Source organism: Falco cherrug, chromosome 2, assembly GCF_023634085.1.
Source record: "Falco cherrug isolate bFalChe1 chromosome 2, bFalChe1.pri, whole genome shotgun sequence".
Taxonomy (NCBI): Eukaryota; Metazoa; Chordata; class Aves; order Falconiformes; family Falconidae; genus Falco; species Falco cherrug.
This window is the reverse complement of record NC_073698.1, coordinates 7,596,879-7,620,215: the sequence shown is the minus strand read 5'-3', so window position 1 is coordinate 7,620,215 and position 23,337 is coordinate 7,596,879. Positions and strand designations below refer to the sequence as shown.

Here is a 23,337-nt window from a genome sequence, read left to right as displayed (position 1 = left end):
TTACACCCTCACCTAGCTGAAACAGTTCTAAGAAATAAGGTTGTATATCAACTGCTGGTAATGATTTTCTTTATAAAAGATTCTTTTTTTGGAAAAAAAAAAAAACAGCCAAAAACTCCAACAAGTTGCACCTAGAGACATCAACTAAAAGAAAAATCACCTAAAAGGTCAACGCTACATAAAGTATTCTGCAAGCACTGACAATACTAGTAAGCATTGGACTGTAAAAGGAATTAATTCCATTTGATTATTACTGCTAACATTTTCCCCAGCTTAGAAGTTTGGTGAGCTTAAGGACTGTAGACCCTGCTCCACCACTACACTGAAAAGTGATGGAAATCTATCATTTGAAATCATCTTTCTTCAGACAGCCTTCAAGGGAGGACAGAATTACCTGTAGTTTACTTTTCATGTTTACTAATGTTTATATGCAAAAAGAACATGTCTTGCCTTACTCTTTGCAAGAATATGTTCCAATAAGCATTGTCCATCTGAAATGGAAACAGAGAGGCTGTTTTTCCTTAGCTTATGAATGAGTGATTTCCACAGCCTTGTTTTACTCCCTTTCCTTGAGGATGCCCAGCCTCCTGCACTAAGCTTCACCCTTGAGGCAGCTCCAATGTAGTGATAGACACAGCTATCCAGGCGTAGGCTTTATCACAGCTTCATGCAATCAAAGCCTTCAAAATATGCAATAAGATCTTCAGCTTGTGTAATTTTGGTATAAGGAGACCTTGGGACACAAAAAAAAATAATGCCATCCTCAGCGCTGAATTCAGCACCAGTCACAGCTTCTTTTCTGGGCTGATGCTTTAAGTCCTTCAGAAATTGCATAACAATAATACAGTCAGGAAGCAATGAAGCGATGACCAAAGTCACAGAGTTGCTAACCTCCTAGTCAGTTAGAGAGAGTGCAATTCGTTCTCTGGAGGCACTGTTATGTGCAATCTCCAAACCAATAGGTTTATCAAGCATCAAGAAATGCGGACCTCATAGGTAACCAGGAAACAGAGAAGCACCAACTTCAGAAGTCAAAACCAAGGCTGCCAGCCCTTCAGAGTCTTTGCACAACATCTACCTTCCTAGCATGCAACCTTTAAGCCAGCTTCTTTCCTGCCTGCTTTTCTCAGTCAGGTGTTGAAATAACTGACTGCTGTTAGCCCTGGTTAGAAGCATCAGTATAAGGTATCCTGCAGATACGTTAATATTATGCAGAGCAGTAGCATCAATGTCCACTGCAATATTGCAGTGGGAAATACTGCATCTTGAATATTGAATGAGAAGGTGAGAGCTTTGTGGCATTGCACAAGAGAGGATTCAGGTGGCAGAGACACAGCTGCACATCAGCACGCTCTGGGTAAGACTGCAAGGAAGGATTCCTCTTTTGTGTTGTGTGGTCAACCATAGTGACTGCTAAGGGTGTTTGGAGGACTTTAAGTGTGAGTACGTATAGCTTATTGCCATTTTCTCATAGGCAGGGGGAGATTATATATGTATATATATATATTCAATAGCAAATTTGGATGGCCAAATATTGCCTAAAGTGACTGTGGCTGCAGACACCCTTGGAGGCAGATTTTAGCTCTGCAGGAAGATGGCACAAAATCCGGAGAGGCTGTTTAGGAATATTTTATCTGCTAAAAGTTCAGGGCTCACTGAATTGGAGCACTCTTTCAGATCTGCCTTAATATTCTTTCTCAGAGAAGATATTGGTGATCAGTGTCAAAAGCAGTTACAGGTGGGATTCCATTTGTATCCTCTAGAATGGCCAAGAGTGCGGCTTGCAGATTATATACAAGTCCTTGCATGAGGTTTCCAGTAGCAAAAGAGTTGGCTGAAGTCCATATTTACGTATGTATGAATGTAAGTATGAAGAACATACTTAGCTACTCCTACACTTCCTTGCAATTTATCTTCTCTGAGGCAGACAATTCTCTGGAGAAATGAAAATTATATATCTCAACTAGAGGTCTCAGGCTGGGTAAAATATAATCATGTACTGGCCATACCTGTGACCTAATGTTTCATTCATAAATGACCATCCCCTTCTTCTCGACTGCACACATCCTCTCATTTTGCAGAAGTCTTGCATCAGGTGAAGGGGGACAGAAGAAAATTTGTGTGGTAGTAGCAAACAGACTAACCCACCAAAGAAATACATGTTTATGTTGAGGCTGCATGCCAGGAGACACATCTTTTGCACTTTTAGGGGCCTATGGGACCTTGCAAAGAATCCGTCAGGTCAGCTCTGGTTATGTGAAATGTATAAAAATGCAGGTCACCTTGGCACTAGGAAATTATCCTCACACCTCCAACCAGGCCCCTTGAATATTGGAGAAGGGTCCTGCTAAGGATGTATAGCTCTGCCATCATTCAGCAGCACTATCATTAAGTGAGCCAGGATCAGGCTCTCTGGTTTTCTTTTTCTGGCTGAGTATCTTCCACCTTTCCTTACATCTGCAGCTCTCCACTGCTGCGCACTAGTATTAAGCCCCAACCATATCTGCCTGAGCAGTTAATTGAACATTTTCTCAGTTTATAGAGCTGTTCATAGATTTATGAAACAAATCACCCTTCTCCTTTCACAGTTAAAACCAACCTCAATAAAGACATCTCCCTAAGATCAGCAAATTATAATCTAATGAAATCTATTGAAAATTTCAGTTGCACTAAACAAGGTCAATGCTTGGAAGAAACGAAACGTCACTCAGAAATGGAGATCAAAGTAATTCTTTTCCGTTCCTGCTGCTGCCATAGAGACCAAGGGAGGGGGACGAGGGGGAAGAAGAGATTTAACAGACTTAATTCTTCCTGAAATTTATAATTAACTACAAGGGAAAAGGGACAATTACCATATTTCTAAAGAATAAAGGAGAAAAAAGTTGAGCTTTTGACAAGATATAATTACAAGACATTACATATGCAGTGCGCATTGGTTTGTTCTGTGTAATTTTCTTGAGACTCCCCCCAAAAAATGGGGGGTTTTTTTCCAGAAAAGACAACATGTGTCTCATCAGTTTACATTCATAATGTTTGAAATCCAAAAGCTAGAGGCTCACAATAATTGTTCCAAAATTTAACATTGGTAAATAAAGATTTGAAATAAATACTTAGATACACTCCCCATCTGTCAAACATCTCTAAGTATGTTCTCCAGCTAAGAGAAATGGGAATCAATGAAAAGGATCTTCCCACTCTTCTAAGACTGTGCAGTTTAGCTAGCGGCCAGCCCATAGTCATCGAAGACGTCCTCAAGTACCACTTCAGAAGAGAGTTTACTAAATCACATGTAAATTGCATGGATTCAGCACTATTACACTTTTAGGGTCTGGCAGGAAAACACCACAGTTTGAAGTGCTCATCAGCACCTAATAATGACTATAGAAAAAAAGATTTTGATTTTAGCTAAATGTGAATCTCTGGAGGGAAAATCATTATGTTTCCTTTGTCTCAGGTTTGTTATAGCCAGGAAATTCAGCACAAAAAATGTAGCTATGCAGTTTATGATTTCAAACTGTAATGATTCAAAGCCTGAAGTCTTGCAAAGAAAAAACAACAAATGTTGCCCAGATCTATTAACAACGTGTGGGCACATAGAAATGTGGTTATTTTTTTTTTGTTTCAAATCCAGCTAAATTTAAATCGGGTCCTCATGTAGCATAGCTCTCTACAGCTCTGCTGGTTTTAGGAAGGCTATAATAGTCTACAACACCTGAGGCATGGGTTCAACCTCAATATTTATACCTAGCTTTATAATTTCCTTATTTTGAGACTGACTTTACAGCCCCCCAGACACATACAGCTGATCTTGTGTCCCACAAAATAAATTGAACCTCATTCTCTGAGTAGATAACTTCTTAAAACTCTATATTGAGGTTTTTTTTCAGATTAACACAATATAAGGGGGGATGGGACAATAAAGACCCATTTTCTTCAGTAAGGCCTATTATTTCAGCATAAATAAGTATTTTAAGTGTGACCTATTTGCATTGGCATCAGGCCACCGTAATCAATAATCCAACTTAACTTCATAGTGGATTCACCTCTGCAAAGTAAGACCAACAGCTGGCATACAGTGTGCAGACCTGGTCACCCCCTGCAGCCGATGACCTGATCTGATTTACCATCCTGCCCTTCTGAGAGCATCTTGGGACTGGTTTTGCTGCTGCTCTAAATTAGAGAGGCTGGAACAATAAGGTCACTCCAGTGGTGCCACCTCCACATTTTTCTATTCTTCAGCCAGATTCTAAAACCACCCTTGAAATCAGGGTTGGCACTGAGAGCCAGCTGTGTTGGCTAAATACTGAATGAGGGTTTCCCTCTCACTTGAGGAATCCCAGCATCCTACTGGGACACAAGGCCAGCCCCTACCTTTCCCAAGGATGGCACACTATCGAGAGGGATTTATAACGGTACGCTTAATGTGGACTGGTAGTTTCAAAGTCAACTAGCCAAGCCACAGCTACTCCTCACTCACAGTCCAGAGATGCTACTGAGGAGGATGAGCTTTGAATTTTGCCTTGTCTTCCATGTTGGGACTATGGGAAAAGGAGAGCTAATGCTGACAAAAGAACAAGGTGCAAATTTTACAGCTCTTCTCTGCTTTAGTTAGTCTTAACTTCATGCTGCAAAGTGGCATGATAGTGTGTGGAATGGGAGAGACCTACAGAAGAGTCACACCACACCCAGGGGTCTAAGCCAGATGTTGGTCCCGCACTTGACCACAGTGGCTTCTCATTTTCCATGATCGCTGCACATATTGAGACTTCTGCTTACGCATCTATCATAGTTTTGCCTTAAGTGCATAGAGTGGTGTCCCCTGCTCCAAATATACTGCCAGATGAGCAGAAGAAAATAGGATAGACAGATGGTACTGGCTCCTGGCAAACTTGCCAGTCAGAATTGTACACGTTCAGCCTTGGTATGAGCTAACAGCATAAACAAGCACATCATCCTGCTTCCCAGCGCCATTACAAACCAGGTGCTTTTTTTTCCCTTCCATCTTTATTTCCTTCTTTTAAACACTTGAACTAGATCTTTAGAAAAGGTGCTGGACAGACAGCCATGAAATGTGAGATATTGTTAATTTACCAAACTTGACTAACACATACTTAAATAAATAAAAAGCTAAAACCAAAACACCAAACTTCTTCACTAATGGAATGAACTGAGTCTTTCATTAACTCTAAAAAAAACCCGCCACCAAAACACAAACAAACAAGCCACATCTACAAGATCTTTTTCCCCATTCACATGAATAATCATATTTACATTTAACTGTCTCTTCCTACATTGGCCAGTGGCAATGGAACCTGGGTAGTGAGTGATCTGGCTTAAACCACTACAGAGTTAAGTGGAAGCTGGCAACAAGAATCTCTAAGAAGGAACAACTGTTGCAGAATTTTCAATATTTTGATGATGGACATTTATTTTTGTAGCTAACAAAACTTAAGAGACCAAGCTGGGCATTCTCCCTAGGTCTGAAGGTGGCCAGCTCTCTGGTTTACAAGCTGGAGAACACTGAACTTGGGAGCCCTGCAAATAACGGCAGGTGGGTTAGGTTTGCATAAATGAGGATTATTTCATTTGGTGTCAAGTCTTTGTGTATTTCTTTGCAAGCTCTTTTCAGAACACAGCAGCTTTCAGGTGATAGAACCCAGGATTTAAAGCAAATCTCAAAATATCGCTTCCAAACAGAAGAAGAGGTGACACCAGGGGCAAACAACATGGATAGTTCTTAGGGCCATAACAAATGTTAAGGATAATAAAACATTAGACTGGATTGCTCAGGAAGTTTTAAAATCTTTATTCAAGGAGAAGGTCTTTAGCTAGCCCTGCTTGTGACAGAGGTACCACATTTAAAAGAGGGAGATTAAAATATATTAAAAAAAAAAAAAAAAAGAAAAAGAAAAACTGATTTTAATTTCCCTTCATTGGTCTTGTGGGTTTTAAAACTTTAGAGTTTCCACTGCTGAGCTCTCCTTTGTAGCAACAAGGGCCAGAAAGCTTTTGAGTTGGTCTGGTGGTTTTGGGGGTTTTTTTCTAGGAAAAGCTGATCATCTTTTCTAAGCCACCTGACACCAAGAACTCAGGGTTTCAGTGAAGCAGCCCCTGTTATATTGAGCCTTGTCAGGCAACACAGAACTATCTATTTTCTTTTTCAGCAGAAGCAGCTACTGTTGTATTCATAATTCTGTAAAAGGCAGAAGGATGGAAGAAGAGCCCACAGTTAGGGGAGAGGACAGCATGTGGCCTCTGACTCTTGGGAGGCACAGTGGGAATGTTCTTCCTTTTCAAAAACTCCTGGTGCTCCCGCTGGGATGGAGTCTTGACCTAAGCTTTTATTTATACTGAATTCTTCCTAATGATAAAATAATTCCACAAATAACATGTTTTATGTGACAGTAAAAGAAAGAAGCTATGCTGGAAACATTATCGATCAAAATAAACTAGGAGACCATAAGTAGTCCTCCTTGACTGATTCAGCGTTTCCCAAGTCCTGGGTTCAGAAACGCATGGAAACATCGAGGAAATAAAAAAGGAGAGGAAGAATTTGTACAAATTAATGCCTTAAATCTTTCTAAAACATAGCTTACATTTTGGCTGAAAAAATGTCAGTAGCATTTAAGATTTGGCAAGGTACATCAGAAATTAATTTTATTAGATGGCATCTTTCACCACACAGATCCAAAGCGGGGTCTTCAGATCCATTGTACGTAATCTACAAGGGCATATTCACTCCACCACCACATCTATGTCATTTTCTATGGACTGGAAACACTGAAAATTCAAGAGTAAATTTAATGACTACATGTTAAAAATGTCAACTTCTTTAAATGTTCACATTTTGTAGTTTAAATAGCATTCATCTTTTCCTCCCTTTTGACTTTTTATAAGATCTGAAGAATAAAACTGATGTATTTACTCGCTCTTGACATTAAGATCCACTTTTCCAAGAATGACAATGGCAATTATTTGAGCAAATCAGACAAATGGATATTCAAATAAGGACAATTATCACATCTTAGGGCAAAACTGATCATACGCTGCTCTGCAGAATTCATACTTATTGAAATTAATTTTTGAAAATCTCAGATGTTCTGAAAAAAGTCTGCTTTTATTGTATTGGTGACAATTGGCATAAACAGATGCTATAAATTTTTTTTAAGTTTAAAGGGAGTAGATTTACTCCAATGCATAATAAAGCATGTAAGAGTAGATCAATCAATACAATAAAACATCACTGGTGCAGCTGGTTAAATATGGTACCAAACAAGATGAGGAAATCAGCTGTAGTTCATCTGGCTTCAAGCCTTTGCAAGATGAAAGTGTCCTGAAACTAGATTTTTTCCATTATTCAGCTCAATTACATATGATGATATGGTCTTCCCATACGCATCCAAATAGCAGGTCACCTACAATTGACAATCCTATCTCATTGCAACATCAAAGTTGGCAGGAAAGACTGAATATCTGGAGCTGAATATCTGAAGCTCATACGCTTGACTTTCTGATCATTTCAGCCATTTAGCGGTGGATTCAAGAGACAGAAAAGCTGGAAGGAAAAATACTGCGTGTCGATGGCGTTGGGAGCCCTGCTCAGAGCAACAGCAGTGAGGTGATGGTGAGTCTACGTTTGTCATTGCCCAGAAGGCCCTGGGAAAAGGTTACAGTGGAAACTTCCATCACCATTTCATAAAATAAATAAAGCAGTGTCTCCAGATATATATATATAAAAGCACTGGGCCATGTTCTTCTCCCAGTTGTACCATCTTAAAAGTAGACTTACTCCGCTGTCCCATCCGGTTACTACACACCTCCTTGCCAAACTCTCACGGCCAAGGATGGCTGCAGTTGCAGGTCCCCACTGCACCACCGGACATCTAGAAGTAAGTCTGACTGCAGCTTTGTTATTCAACCTTCCTGCTTATTTTCAATCGGAAAGCAACATCTGGGAGTGTGAATCAGATGTTTAGCATGATCCTGCAGCTTTGTTCAGCGGTGCTGCACCACCGCTTATAAGTGCTTTGCATTGACATTGCATCAATGGGTACCCGCAGGCACCTACGCGCTGCTCCAGGGCAGGTTAAGAATGTAGTCTCAGATTCAGCATGGTTTGTGGGAGCAGAAGGACCTGAAAAGAACAGGAGGTAAATGAGGCCACAGAATCTGTGGCCTCATTCACCTCCTGTTCTTTCCCCATATGGGTTTCTCCACCAGCAAGATGGGAACGACAGCTCACATCTGTTTCTGCAGCTCCACTGCGCTCCCTGCTCTTTTGCGGCAGCCACCCACCACCCTTTGCTCAGCCCATGGGTGCCTGGGGGTTCTCCTTCTGCCCTTCTCTGTATCATGAAGGGGGGACCTCGTTTTGCATGGCCCTGACACAAAAAACGGCAGTGCTAACCATTGGTTTGCCTTACCATTTACGCAGCCTTCAGGTGTTGTGGCTACCCCAGACATTTTGCAAGACCCATGGAAATGCTGCAAGTCAACAATAAACCAGAACAGAAAGCAACTGTGCTGAACCCCAATGCTTGAGCTTCCCCTAATAACTGCTTCTTATAAATACTATCACCATGTGCAAACGCAGTTGGAAACACGCAGTGAGCCGCCTGCCCTGTAGCAACAGGGAGGGAGGTCCCCAATTATCTCCCTGTCATCTAACATTAAGTTGGTTTGCTAAGTTTGAGGACATCTCAAGGAATTGTTCAGTTTATCCCTAACCAAGATCTTTAAGCCGGGAAGCGTCCTTAACCCTAAATCCTGCCGGTGGTGTTGTGAGTAAAAAAATGTTTACATGCACGTTTGGAAAGAAATATTGAGAAGCACCGTTCCCAAACAGCCAGGATAGATCTAACACCAGGACAAGAGTGCTGAATTGGGACCAAAGTATTCTTATTTTTTCAGGCCTAAAGATGCAAAAGTAAGCTATGTTTTTCCCCCCAAAAAGCCACAATAAGCCACAAGAAACTTGCATCTCTCCAATCAGAAACATCATGACTACCTAAACTACGTCTGATTGGCCTCTTTAAAATCCCAGGACCCATATAATGCCCCCTTTTTTTTCATATTCTTTAGTTTACAGAATAAACTGATAAACTGAGAAAATATGTGCATTATACCACGTATTCTGGAAGTGCTCTAGTAGCTAGAGATATTAATAGACACAAGCATAGGCTAAGATAAAATATGAAATCATTTTCCTTTTGCTAGTAAAAATAAGTAAATTGCATATCATTTAGGAAGTGATATAGAGACGAACTGCATAATCCACAGAAAAAGAGAACAAAATGCTCATTGAAGCAAAGCTTATTTATCACTTTATCTTGCAACATGACACAGTACATGCTCAAATCTATTTAATTACAGGAACAGAAAAATAGCAGAGAAATATGTACACATAACAGCAACGTTTCCAGTCCTACCTTGGTCGTGACAATGCACAGACAATCCATTCTGTAAATCTCCACAGGAATGTATGTAAATCATAAAAACAAATCAGCAAGGGTGAGGAAAGGCTTTTGAACAGCATGAACAGAACCGGAGGCTTGAATCTGCACAGCCTGCTTTTCCAAGTGGGGCCCTCATAAGAAACTCGAGTCCTCCTCCACAATGCTAAAGGCAGTCATGATGCTCACAGGGATCAGTAAACCCACTAGAAATCGTCTCAAGCAAAACTTCCAGGTGGCTTATCAGGCTTGATTGCTGCATTGTTCAATCTGTGATCAAAATATTCTGTTGAATGGTATACAGCCTTCTAAAGGGGAAGATGAGAACCACAACAAGCACAAAAGAGCAAAAAGCATCACATTTCAGCCCTGGCTCTGGTTTCACAATTCTGATCTGCTGTTTCAGTATACCCATAAGATTTCCTTTGCCAAGTCTCTCTCTCTCCTCTCCCCCCCCCCTCCTTCTCTCTCAGTCTCTCTCCCTCTCGCTCTCTCCTTCCCTGTCTTTTTTTTTTCCTCTCCCCCCTTTCGCTCGCTGTCTCCCTCCTCTTTTCTACTAACTCCAAGCAAGCACAACACACACAACTATCAGGCCCATCTATCAAAGCGCTGTCACTTCCCTGCCAAAACAACTGCTTTGGCTTGTAAGGATTTTTATTAAGAGCATGATTCCTACAAACACTTATTGCTTGAAGTGCGTGATTGAAACATTAAGGTGTGCGCGAGAGCTCATGCGTCACATTTACAATCCCTCAGAATTGCCAGGTCACATTCGGATTCAGGAAGTGAATATGAATAACAGCTGGATAAGGCGAACTTTCAGAAAGTGTAACAGAAAATAATCAGTCGGGGGAAAAAAAGGGAATTGCATATTTACACATGCACGCAGGTCTGTGAAGCACAACAGTGATATAATTAGTTTACCATCCACAGAAAAAATACAAACAAACCACATTATATACATTATTCAAAGCTGCAGAGGGGCATCTTTTTCCCCCCATTTATGAAAAATACATCAAAGTTTTAGCTAAAAGAAAGCATCTTCAACAACGGAGCTTAAAAACTCCTTAAGTTCTCTCCCAAACTTTCTCTGTATCTTTGACTGATCCGCAGACTTAATCAATTTATCCCGTGTTCTACAGACTAGCCCCCAAAGCCCTACCTTTCTTGCAGTGATGCTGGTGCAGAGCTTGCCTTTCAGGTGTCTTACATGAATCATTCTGAGTTAGAAAGCTCGCTGTCAGCTCTCAAAGTCTTCCCTCTCTTACAGATAGAGGAAGAGAGAGCGAGAGAAGAAAGAGGGAGGGAGAAAGAAAGAGACACAGAAGGGGAATGATATGTAAAATGAAAGCTCTGGCCAAAGAGAGAGGAAAATCAATGCTCCTATTCACTGGAAAAAAAAATACAGCCAACTGGACTGTTGACAGCAACAAGAGGAAACGTCTAGACACCCATACATTACAATTCACCTTTTCAACACACTGGACAGCACAATTCCCCCTGGGTGCTTTACTGAGGATCCCTCATTCTCACTTAGAGCTGAAATATGTTTTCAATAAAATAAGACTTTCCAAGAAAATAAAAGGATATTTAAAGTCATCTCTCTTCCATAAATTACTCAGGTTATAACCCTAATATTCTTGTGATTGCTAAAGCAGCAAGAGGCTCAGTAAATGACACACATGATTTTGCCAAAATGAGGTCACTGCTACCAAAGTTACAAAATCCATAGTGAATCAGATATGTGGTCAGAGAGCAACCAACCCTCCCCCAACTGTTAAAGTCTTGGTGGATACAACATGTTAAAGAGAAAGTCTCCAGAGCACTTACGACTGCATCTAAAACTCACTCACTCTGAGCAACCACATGTGCACAAAACAAACCTGATTTGTGTTTACAGGCTGCACTGGGACCTGCACATTTTCTCCCTGCTGAGGTTTAGTCCAGTAGCCAAGCAGTCAGACAAGTACATTAAACTATAAATTATCTGAAACAGAAAACTTTCAAACATCCTCGAAGCAAGAACCAATTAACCATCTTCTTAAGAGCAATTAACCCATTCAGGTTGTCTAACCTAAGTCACACTTGTGTTCTAAGCACAGTAGGGTAAAAGGGAATTCAGTCAGCTCTAAAATCAGGAGATATTTTAACACTTGGATGTAAAGCATCCAACACTTTGCTCCCTTCCAATTGGTAGATTCAAGCTGATCTAGTAAGGTGTGAAATATTTCCATACATATAATTACCTAATGACTTGGCTGTAAAATTTCATACCATACTTGAAACTGGCATATGGAGATGTATTTTGAAATTGGTCTCCAAGCGCATGATCTGTAAATGCTTTTACTTACAAGTAACTATACTCCTGTGAGACGGTCCCAGTGAATTCAGGATCGTCTTAACAGCTTATATGAAAAGCAGAGGGTCTGACCCCTTTGAGGCCCTTTATGTGAACAACATAACTCATGTGTGTGTCTCGGAAAATCAGGCTCCATCAGTGTACGTGAAAGTTCCTTCTGCACTCCTCCAACTTTTGACTGTCACTCCTTCCATAAAATGCAACAACGAGCCTGGAACAGGGCAGGATTGGCACGTGTGCTCCCCAAGCTTAGTGCATCGCTGAGCAGCATGCTCCCCGAAATAACACCGCCTACTTCTTACTCTCAGGATCTCTTGTAGCCCCAGACAGAGGAGACCCATGCTCCTGGGGACACGGGGCACAGCTCCATCCTTCTAGGTGCTTGTTTTGGTTTCCAGTGCTCCTAGTCTTGCCTTCTAACACACACTGTTCAATGACTTGACAAAGGCAAGGCTGCAGCATTGGGACAGATGACTCCCAATGGGTCTCCAGTGTTTCTCCAAAGGATACAGTTCCTCATTTTCATGACAAACTACTCATCCCAAACCCAAACAAGGATAGAACTCCTCATTTTCATTACAACTCATCCCAAACCCAAAAGAGAGACTGGGCTGCTTCATTTTGTTCCTCCAACTAGATACTTTTTCCATTCATTTTTTATCTGCAAGTATAAGATTTTCAAATCCTCGGTCTGCTTTACCCTTCATTAGCAGAATCTCCTTCTGCTCTAATTTCTGCAGGTCATATTGCTGCTTAGTTCTATTTTTTTCCTCTGCTCTTCCAGCCTTCGTGTTATCTGTACATATAATCATGACTGAAATCAACTATAGAAAGACTTGACCCAAAAACCAAACAAATTGACAGGCAGCCATCTGGGGTGAAAAGGGATGGTTTGTAGTTGCTTGTAGTTGATTTAGATGGTCAAAAATAACCTCTGTGATGAGCTTTCACTCTTGGGAAGCCTTAATACTGGAAGAATAACAACTAGATACCAGTGGCTCTGTGGACCACCATGTGAAAACCAATTACCCAGGTAACTGCTTCCTTCTCCTCTAACTTTACCAAGGTGTCTGGTTTCAAGCCATATGAAAACAAACAATATGAGGCGAGTGGGTGAAATATGATGGTGTATATATATATATATACACATAATGCAGTAGTTTAGACTGGGCAATTTAGTGCTCCTTTCTGGCATTAAAACCTTCACTGTATCCAGGTACTTCCACTTGGATAACAAAAGCATAGGGTTTAATTAGGCAGTTATATTTAGAACCAGAGCCTGTAACATCCAGCTGAACTCAGTCTTTGTAAAGCAAGCTTCTGTAAAACCTGAAACCAATAGGAAGCATTCTCTGATTTTTTTAACTCTTTCATAACTCTTTCATGACACAGCCTTTTAAACATTTCTTAAATTGTCTTGAAACCCAAATATCATAGAGCAAAAACTGTAAAGAGAAGCTGATTTTTTTAAAAAAAATAAAAATAATGCACAATTGGCTTCATTATTATCTCTAATTTAAACAGTAGAAATTTAGAAAAACAAGAGTACTAGATCTCCAAGTTTTGGAGTAGACACTAAGAAGGGAGGCATCTACCATACTGCTAACACAGCATTAGTAATGTCAACATCTTACAAAATGTAGCCAGTCAGTATTTAGAGCTCTGTGCACCTACACAGAGAACACAAACACACACATCCCATTACAAATGTGGAGAAAGATTTATGTGCATCTTAAATTGTGTACTATGGAGTACTTGATGGCATTAAATTGCCAGTCTTTCACATGGTGTTATATTCCCTTTCTTCTTTTCAGGTCTTATATTGCACCCAAACAAGCTACAACTAAATAATTTCCTGATTACGTCTCTTCCAAAAGGGCAATTGATGTAGCCATCAACTTATGTCTTTATGATCAAAGCTCGTTTTTACCACTTGAGCCCAGTTCCAGCTAGGCTGCTGTGCATCACAATTGGTTGGTTAGTGGGCTAACACCAGGATACAAGTTATTTGAGTAATTAAGTGCCAGAAGTGAAAAGCTCATGATATAGCCTCTTTATTACGACTGTTTTGTGCTACACATACACACACCCAAAAAAAAAAAAAAAAGAGAGAGAGAGAACCTAGTCATCTTGCAGATCCTGGATATGCACTTAAGAGCTATATTACAGATGAGATGTCAGAATAAATCCTGCTTCAGCCAGGAAGAGAAGTTAATACAAATTTCAGAAGGCATGAAGTTCTGTATACTTTAGTCACTGAGAATTTTAATGCAGTTCCCAGGCTGAACCAGAAGCCCATGAGTGCTGGTGTTAATTTAAAGATCAACAAATTAGCAGTTCTGCCCCTCCTGACTGCAGCTCTGCAGCTGGCCTCGGGCCCACGAGAGTCTTGGGCAGAAGCTACAACAAGAACCATTCCCTTCTCCTTGCATGGCAAATTTCACTGCTATTTAGCACAATCAATGTTTGAATCCTGACCAGTTTATCTGGCTGGTACCTTTCTCAATGAAAAGAAAAAGATAATTTTCTTTTCCATAGGGAAGCACAGACCTTGCCGCTGAGAGCCCTGCAGGTAGATGGTAAAACGGGCATGGGGAGAAGTAAAGGCTGGGCAGATAGCTCCGCTCCTTCATCACAAGGACTCTGCGCCCAAGTGGCCACGGTGGCCCCAGGCTCAACAGCCACAGAAAAAGGTTTGTTTTCTGCTTCACAGCTGTGGAAAGGATTTCATGTCTTCCTGCCCCAAGTCCATGCCCGGTTTACCACCCTTTTGTTATATGGGAGCTCACACCACTTTAGCCCAGCGCTATCCCAGCATTCAATCACAAGGGAAAAAAGCTACTTTTGGGTTTTTAATAGACAACGTGCACTTCGCTCATGCTGTTTGCTGAGGGCCTTGTTCTAGCACCTGGCCCTGGGCTGCTGCACCCAGTGGTGTGTAAAGTCATTGGCCTCCAAGGGTGCTCAGTGGGACAGCAGGGTGGTTGCTTCCCTTCCTCTCCAGGAGTCAAGGCAGTCAAAGGAATATGAGATAAGTGACAATGGAAAGGACCTGAGCAGGTTCTTCATTCCAACTTCCTGCTCAGAGTAGGTCCAGCAGTAAGGTCTGCTCAGGTTATCCCAGGCCGTTATCCAGTCTGATCTTGAAAATCTCCAAAGATGAAGACAGTGCAGCCTCCCTAGTAGTCTCATTCCCACAAACTCACCAGTTTAGGGGCTTATGAGAAGACAGTGAGACAAGCTGTGAAGTGAGTATGACTTGCAGGGTTGTAGGGAACGCACATTTATAGTCACAGGGTGTGGAGCAGAGGATAGAGAAAGGTCCCTGAGCCATCCCACAGCTCTGAAGGGCCTTGGATAAGCTACCCTTTTGAAAGCTCTGCAACTTCATTAATTTCAAAATTATACTTAATATTTTATGATCTATTATTTCCCATACAAAGCCATAATTGTTTTCCCTGGCTTCCCACAAATCCCTTATTCAGAACGAAACAGAAGTGCTTCAGTTACAAATGCTCCGCCAGCTTTGTGTGGGCTGCAATGCTCTGCAATAGAAACACGGTATGCAAGGGCAATATGTCCTGAAGTGGCTCTCAGCTCTCAAGATCCATGGTGAATGAAGAGTTCATTTTAATTCTTGAGAGTTCTGCCTGGGGAAGTAAATCTAACAATCAATTGATCATCAGCAACTGAAAAGCTCTGGTGCATATGTTTAAGCATGTAGCCAGTCGTAAATAGCAATGTGTCACTGTCATAGCACCGGGCCACTGACACTCGAGCACAGTCACTTGAAAAAGAAATCAGATGAAACAACTCCTTCAAATGAACTGACATACTAAACCTCAAGCTCCAGGAAATGAAAACAAAACATCTGCTATCCCATGGTACTGGGAACTGAAGAAAATACCACTCACAGCTCTGAACGCCTTAAGAGTTTGGCAACAGAATTGGCAGGTTTTGGAGTTTACTCTCATGTACGTTTTGTACTGGGAGAGCTACAAACAGCATGAAAATGTAGACTTAGAATTGCTGATGGAGAGACATTGAGACCAGGAGTTCACAACATCTCTAAGCAGGGAGGATGGTGCATTGTTCAGTTGGGCATACATACTGGAAATGATGCTGTGAAATTGGGCTGACATCCACTACATCCCTTGATTTCTACAACATCCTCACAGACACAACGTATTTAGGGGATATATTAAGCTTTTGATAATTCCTTGCTTTGGGGAAATCATTTCTTCCATAAATATAGAGATAAATTTTGATGAGTATACGTGTTCTTGTATTTCAGCTCTCAAGCAGCACCATGGTCCTAATATGGTACAAATTTTTTTTCTGATCGGCTGGGAACACAGCAACACAACAAACTCAGAAAGTCATGCTAGACCATTAGTTCTTTAGATCTTGAATAGCTAACAAGCAAGAGAAATCAATCCAGGAATGTAAACAAAGCCCATGGTAAAGCTTAGACAATAGGAATAATCTGCACGTTTCCACTGTTAGAAACAACTTTCACTCTAGTCTACAAAGATAGTAATACAAGGATCATAAGCATGCCAACTCAGTTAATGTCTGTTTTCTTCTCATCATGTTTCCAGTTTATTAACTTAAAAAGAAAACTTAATAATTTTCTTTCACTTAGAAAAGATAAAATACACAACGATTTCAAGGCTGAAAGTCTACATAACATCTAAGCCCAAGAGAATTGTTCCAGCCAAGTTGTGAACCTATGAAAATAACAGCAATATTATAATGAAACACAACTTCGTCATTGCATGCCCCAAGACTGTCACAAAGAGAAGTGTAACACACCCCCTTACCACAACCATGAAGTCACATTGCTTGGCTTATTATTCAGCCAAGTTTTATGGTAGGTATCATTAGACTGCCCACACAAAAATCATCACTTAACTGACATTCATATTCTTCCACGCTGACTCCAGACCAAAAATAAACTACAACACATAGAGACTGAAAACACCTTGAATAAAATTTACTAACTGCACAACACCTTGGACTTCAAAAATACACTGAAATGACAACACCTTGAGAGCAGCAATCCTGTAGAACCAACGCAGATATTAACAACATTTTCAAGCAAAAATAAAAAGTAAATCCTGCCTAGGACAGCATAAAATGCACAGGGATAGTAGCATACAGCAATAAATTGCAGCCATAAGCTTCATTTGAATGCGATAATGTACATGCAGTCATTAAGCAGCAAAAAAAGGACGACGGGAGCTCAGATTCAATATATTCTACACTATTCACCTCCAACAAAACTTGACTAAATAAAGATTTCATTCTCCATCACAAAAGGGTGGACCATACCTTTGTCTTCATGTCTACCACATAATTTTCCAAAGTCTGGTTCTCTTTATTGTGTTCACCGCCTCGTCCAGATCCTTCTGATCCATTGGAAGCTGCAGACTAAAGAGGGGGTGGAAAAAATTAGATAAACTAGCTGAGATGTACACTGTAATTCTATTACACTTAAATGTAAAGATTAGCAAGCACATACAAAAGGTAGCCTGAATTCAGATAAATATCAGGTGGCTCTCACACAAGATTTTCACCTGAGTGTTTTGTCATGCAAAAATTTCTGAGTTTAATCTTATAGCCACTCTGTGAAATCTGTTTAATCTTATGGCACTCTGTGAAAATCTTAATAGGCTAAGTCTACAAGATGATGCTTATCATAATCTCTGGTTGAATTCAGAAGGCATTCAAGGTGCTTTGCAGCTCTCAACATTGAACACGGATGTAGGGAAGGAATCAGTGCCCTGCCAAAAAAGGCCCATGGGTGGTGACGGGGTCTTCGGCTGGAGCAGCTGCAGGAATAGATCTCCTTACAGCACCAACTGAATGACCTGGTTTGTTTTCTTATTTCTAATTCATTACATTCTCTTAAGCGTCATATTTTCGAAAGGGTTTCATGCTTGTGTAGTAGCCATATTTGCAAATCTTTTAAATTCAAATGTTGTGGGTTTTCTGTTACCTTTCCTTCATTTACACAGATTTCAGTCTTCAGTTACTTACAGAAAACCCTCAAAAAACACATGGTATTTTTTTCAAATATCTTTAATAAAAGATGCAGTAAAAGGCTGTATTTGTTTTTTCAATTTTCCTGCTGGAAACCTAATACATTATTGTAGGTTTTGCATTAAGACAATAAATATTATAAATGACATATATGTTTACAATGCTCTGCCCTGCAAAAATGTGCTTGAAGAATTAGCCCTTGAATGAAACACAATGGCTGCCAGGAACTCAGATCTCAGAAAATTTCTGGGCACTTTGCAAGAGCACGAACAGGAAAGCAGAGTGAACTTAAACAGAGCACAGTGTCTTGCTTCTGTCAGTACTGAGCATCACAGACACCACGAGTGATGTGGACCCATCCTTTTTTTAGCCTGTGCACCAGCAGTGCAGTCAATTTTAACACAACAGGCAAGAAATTGTTAGCATTTTAAATAGTCCAGCTATTGCCAACACAACTTAGAAGACAACAAGCCAGTGCCACAGAAGCAGCCAAATCACATCCACATGTGCAAATGTTTTCTCCTCTGATACTAGATTGTTTACTTAGGGCTCCGTCCAGCAAAAGACTGAACGTTGGCCCCAATCCAGGCAACTACTTAGACACGTGCTTTTAACTTCACTGGAACCAATGGCATTAGCCTCATGCTCCAGTAAAGAATGTGTTTGACTTTTGGATCAGGCCCAGCAGCTCAGCACCACATGGGGCTGAACACACAGGACTCCATGCAGGTCCTCATTAAAGTTGTATCTTCTTGAACACGCTCTCAGTCGTGCAGAACCATGCATTCCTTTGGCTTGTTTCTCATCACCAAAGCATGGTGCATATCCCCCATTTTTGATCTGGAGGGGTGGAAGATATAGCAAGGCAATCAGGGTAATGTTATACAGGGCAGCAAGGAACTGAACCCAGGTCTTGCATCTTGCCTCAGAGCCTACAGAAAATCCAAGCAACTCCCTAACTGTTTCTTTCAGGAAGGGAAAATTGGTCTTGCATGGAGCTAAAAAGCATGCATAAAAATTTTCATTTCGTCTTTGCTTTCTTTGAATACCTGACATAACCGTTTTCTATTGTTATTATTTACAAGCAACAGTATAAACTGTGCAAATCAATACCTTATTTGCTTTAATCATCAAGCCCAAACTCTGCCTGATCCTAAAGAAGCTAAGCTTTTGCAGCTTCCTAAAAGAGGTCTGACAATTTCCAGCAGAAACTATGTACTGTATGGTAGCATTTATCAAATGAGTGCAGCTGCAAAATTGGATAAAGAACTTCAGTTTGTTTATATTTTACACATTTTTTTTTCCTCAAATTTTTCACCATTAGCTGACTCCAATATTTTGAAAGAAGATAAAGCAATGGCATAAGATGCTATAAAATGTTTCATTTATTTTCCTTAGGGAAATGGGTCACAGACTAATTGTAAAGAGCAGAAAACCAAAGACATCGGGAGGGTACAGATAGCTCAAGTAATTGTAATAAATACAGAACATTTCTCTGTTCTAGTGTATTAAGGTTCAATAAATATTAGCAGAATAATATGTGGTTCCCAAACCTGAACAAAGTATGTGTTAGCAATCCATCTGGAAAGCAACAGTCATTTAACTTTGTGTTATGAAATAAAGGGGACTGTATAATGCAAGAGGCTGAGTGTTGTGATAGATTTATTAGAAACTAGTATTCTTGGATCTGACTTTTCTTATTCTTGATTACATACAATCCTCCCTTTAGAGGCTAACCGAAAGCCTACGCTGTATAAAATTATTTATACATTTTATAACCAAAAGCTGCCTTCTCATGCAAAAGAAGTATTTTAACACCACCTCATTATTCCTGAGCCGCGCAGGTCACCGTGAGAAGCAGAACTGGCAGCCCCAGGGTGACACAGTATGAATGCAGTGGAGAACGTGCACCATGCTCATACATCCTTGTAGGAGGTTCTCAAAATGATGACTTCACGCTTGAATTAAAAATACTGACAAAAGTCTAAACTTATCAGACCCCTGTATCTAGAAGGCTGGTAGTTGGAACAACTCTATCTTCCTCTTCACAGAGGAAACTATTATCTTATTCTTTTCAAGTTGATCCGAGAAAGAGATGAGATTTCACTAGCAAATATTGCAAAAGCAGATTAATACTTCATTCGGTAACTTTGCTCACACAGGTAGTTACCATGAGAATCGTTGATCACACCAAAAGCAAACTTCCAATTTTGTGCATAATTAATACAAATCTATTTAGATTATAATTAACAGGAACTGTTCAGACCATGATCCCTTCAGAGCAATGTCTCTGTCATTGTGCAAACTCACAGCATTACTTAAATGTTTATTAATAATATAGTAATCACATTAACTACCTTGTTAATTTTGTTTAATTTTAACAGTGCTCAGCAAAGCTTTTCTGTGCTTATAACACATCCTTCCAGTAGCTTATTAGGACACGCACACTTGCCACAGTAAAATATCAACAAAATTCTTACTGATGTTTTTTTTTTTCCAAAGTACACAGTTATGAATTATGAAAGACTTGTCACTGGTTCCACTTTCAGCAGGCAGCATGCTCCAGTTCACATCTGAGCCAGCAACCAGCCAGAAGGAGCATCTGCCCTCACAGGCATTTATGGCATATGAGGTTTCCAAGGGTCTTCACGCAGTAGCCAAACCCTGTAACAGTGGATGAATTCTCCAGTCTATTGTATGGCTCCAGAACCATCCACAATAGTTACACATCACACGTTGACTTCTCAGAGTGAGGGCCAATATTGGAATATGTTATTATATATTATATATATTATTTGTTATTATGAATATATATTTATAAAAATATTAAAAACTAAGAAACATGCATGAAAACATTATTCTGCTCTTCCATGCTCTTGGGTGTTGCTGCCAAGACTGAATTTTTCATGCATATACCCGTATGGGATATTTTCTAGGGCACATATACTGTTTTTTGGCTAGAAGATGCTGATCAGCTTTACAAAGGGACCGGGAATGCCGGTGGGAGTACGGGGGAGCTACAGCCCACGAGCCTAAATAAATCTGCAACTGCCTTAGGGTTCAGAGAACTAATGCACCTTCTCCTACAGCCGGCAGCTTAGGGAATGCTCTCCTGTGTGCTTTTAGAGACAAAAATTCAAAATAGAAGCTGATCTGAGACCCCTTTTGGTGTTTTGTATCACGAATTGGTAGCTCTGCTCCAGTCCCACGGGAGCCTGTAGATAAATGCCAGCTTGCCCCAAATGATCTGCATTAAGAAAGGCATAAAAAACCCCAGTGATCTGTTAACTTTTAGATGCTAATGTCTGTCAGGAAATCTATCATCTTGGTAACCAAATGCTCCCAGGAACATATACTGCTGAGAGAGACTGGTTTTATTTAATTAACTTTTTCAAAAGTAAGCATTTTAAAAAATCATAACATTTAAAAAGCTAGAGGGGGAAAGTAAAATGCAACATAACATATGCCAGAATTATCCATTTTACAGGACATTGATGTAAATTAATTCACTTAGCAGCTATGCTAGAGTAGGAAGCAACCTGAGCTAAACTGAGGTGCACAGCAGGATACTGGTATGAGCAATGCACACAGCACCCCTCTACGCCAGGGTACACCCAAACCCTGCTCAAGCCATGTGTGAACTAAAACTGGACCCCAGTCAACTTCACCCCTTACAACACGCCAGCAACAGCAAGAACACCTTCTGTGTTCCTCCACCAAGGGCTGCACCTTCCTGCCGTACCCAGGCAGAGCTGACAGCTCTCCTGAATGTATTGTGAGCATCTCGGTTTCGGTTCCTGTTGCTGACCATCTTGGACCACACACACAAAAAAAATAAAAATAAAAATATACCTATATAAATTGTTGCACATCTTGGAGGGTTTATGGGAGACACAGCATCATTTGGAACTTGAAGAGTTTTTCCTGCAATGCCAGGCAGAGAAATAATCCTAGAGACCTAGTTTTCCTTTTTCTGTATCTTGCTAGTCCGATTTCCATGCCTCTTATAGCCCGTATTACAGGAAGAAGTGTCATTCAGCAAATTTTTTGGCAGGAATTAACTTTCACCAGTATCACAGATGACTGAAAACTCAGACAGACCCAGAGAAAGCCATGCTAGAAACTAAAACCAGAAAGACAATCCCACAGAAGTGTTTCATTCGCCTCAGCTGAGCCTAAATTTCAGTCCAGAAGTAATACAGCAGAGCTCTCTTCTTCTCCACAAAATCCTTTTAAAAATATGATGCTTAATTGTTTCTGAAGCCCTTTAGGAAAGCATGGTTTGGTATCTCTGGTCAAGTGGTTTAGTCATCAGAAAGGATTTTGTTTCTATTTCCATGTCAGTGTTTCTGGTTCGTTGTTTGAAAACATCAAGGTTTGCTCCACATCACATCCCATTAGCTGAGTCTTTGCAGCTGTCTCAAGTCAGGGTGATGTTGAAGATTGCTGCGAGGTCTCATGGCTAAGCCCTGTAAGAACATCACCGCAGTCCCTTCTGCACCACTCTTCCCAACATGAGCAGTAAATGTGAATGGAGAAAAGAAATATACACATGTGGGCATGGATTCTACTGTACAAATCGCACAAGTGTTTGAATTTTTTTAAAAGTTAATTGGAAGTGAGCATAAATATTGCAATAATATTTATTTTACCCTGAGATTTTTACGATTCCACTTTAGCTAATATGGATTCAACCTTTCAGAAGATTTTATGACAGACTTAAAGAGTGTTCGAGCTCAGGAACAATTATGTGGCTGCGGGCTCGTGTTTCAGAAAGGTCATAATGTGATTTAATGCTGCTCCACCCTCCCAAAAGCAAGCCTTGCTCTCAGCGTGCTCCTGGGTGTCAGAATGTCACCAGCGAACTTTGCATTTGCTTGTCCTCAATACGGATTTGACCACCCGTCTAAAAGCTGTCGTCCAAGCTATCAGTTACTCAGTAGTCTCTTTGGCTGGGCTAACACGAAGCCTATACTCAAACTCCATCTCCCTGATTACCCATATCACATAATTATCCTGTTGCACTGTGACTCTGGTGTGGGGCAGGACAACTGACTTCCCAGGCTGGAAAGAGACACTAGCTCATGCTTCAGCTTTTCTCCTCCCAGACAGAGCTCAGATGAAGTTGGCTGGAGTCAGCTGGCCTCACAAACTCCAACCTTGTGACTGACTAGAAGACACACCCAGGAGCTTCATCTGGCTGATCCAGGCTCCATCTCCAGTGTCACTCACCCAGAGCCTTCTTTTCAGGTTGGGGTACAAACCAAGGCACCCGTGTGTCTCCTTTCCCAGTGAGCAGCATGTCACCAAGCTCACACAGCGGGGGACTCTGCGAAATGCAATGGCTCAGACAGTGGGGAGGGACCACGGCACTGTGCAGGAACCACAGTCCTTGCAAATGCAAGCCTTGCAAGGGTTCTTGCTTAGGTACAGCATCTCCCCTGCTGGGACCTGGCACACCAAATACTGCTGGCTGGAAGG

General features: G+C 40.8%; 1 protein-coding gene across 11 annotated transcripts in view; it reads right to left on the bottom strand.

Moving 5' to 3' along the window:
• Positions 1-23,337, bottom strand: part of DLG2 (discs large MAGUK scaffold protein 2) — a 1,040,325-nt gene that overhangs the window by 877,262 nt on the left and 139,726 nt on the right. For 9 of the 11 annotated variants that reach the window (XM_055702908.1, XM_055702907.1, XM_055702910.1 and 6 more), the window contains one exon: positions 17,146-17,244. In XM_055702908.1, the coding sequence (XP_055558883.1) occupies positions 17,146-17,244 (99 nt within the window). Of the gene's footprint in view, positions 1-9,428; positions 9,933-17,145; positions 17,245-23,337 lie in introns of those variants that run through there. The other 2 variants (XM_027798933.2, XM_027798935.2) reach the window with 1 other exon arrangement.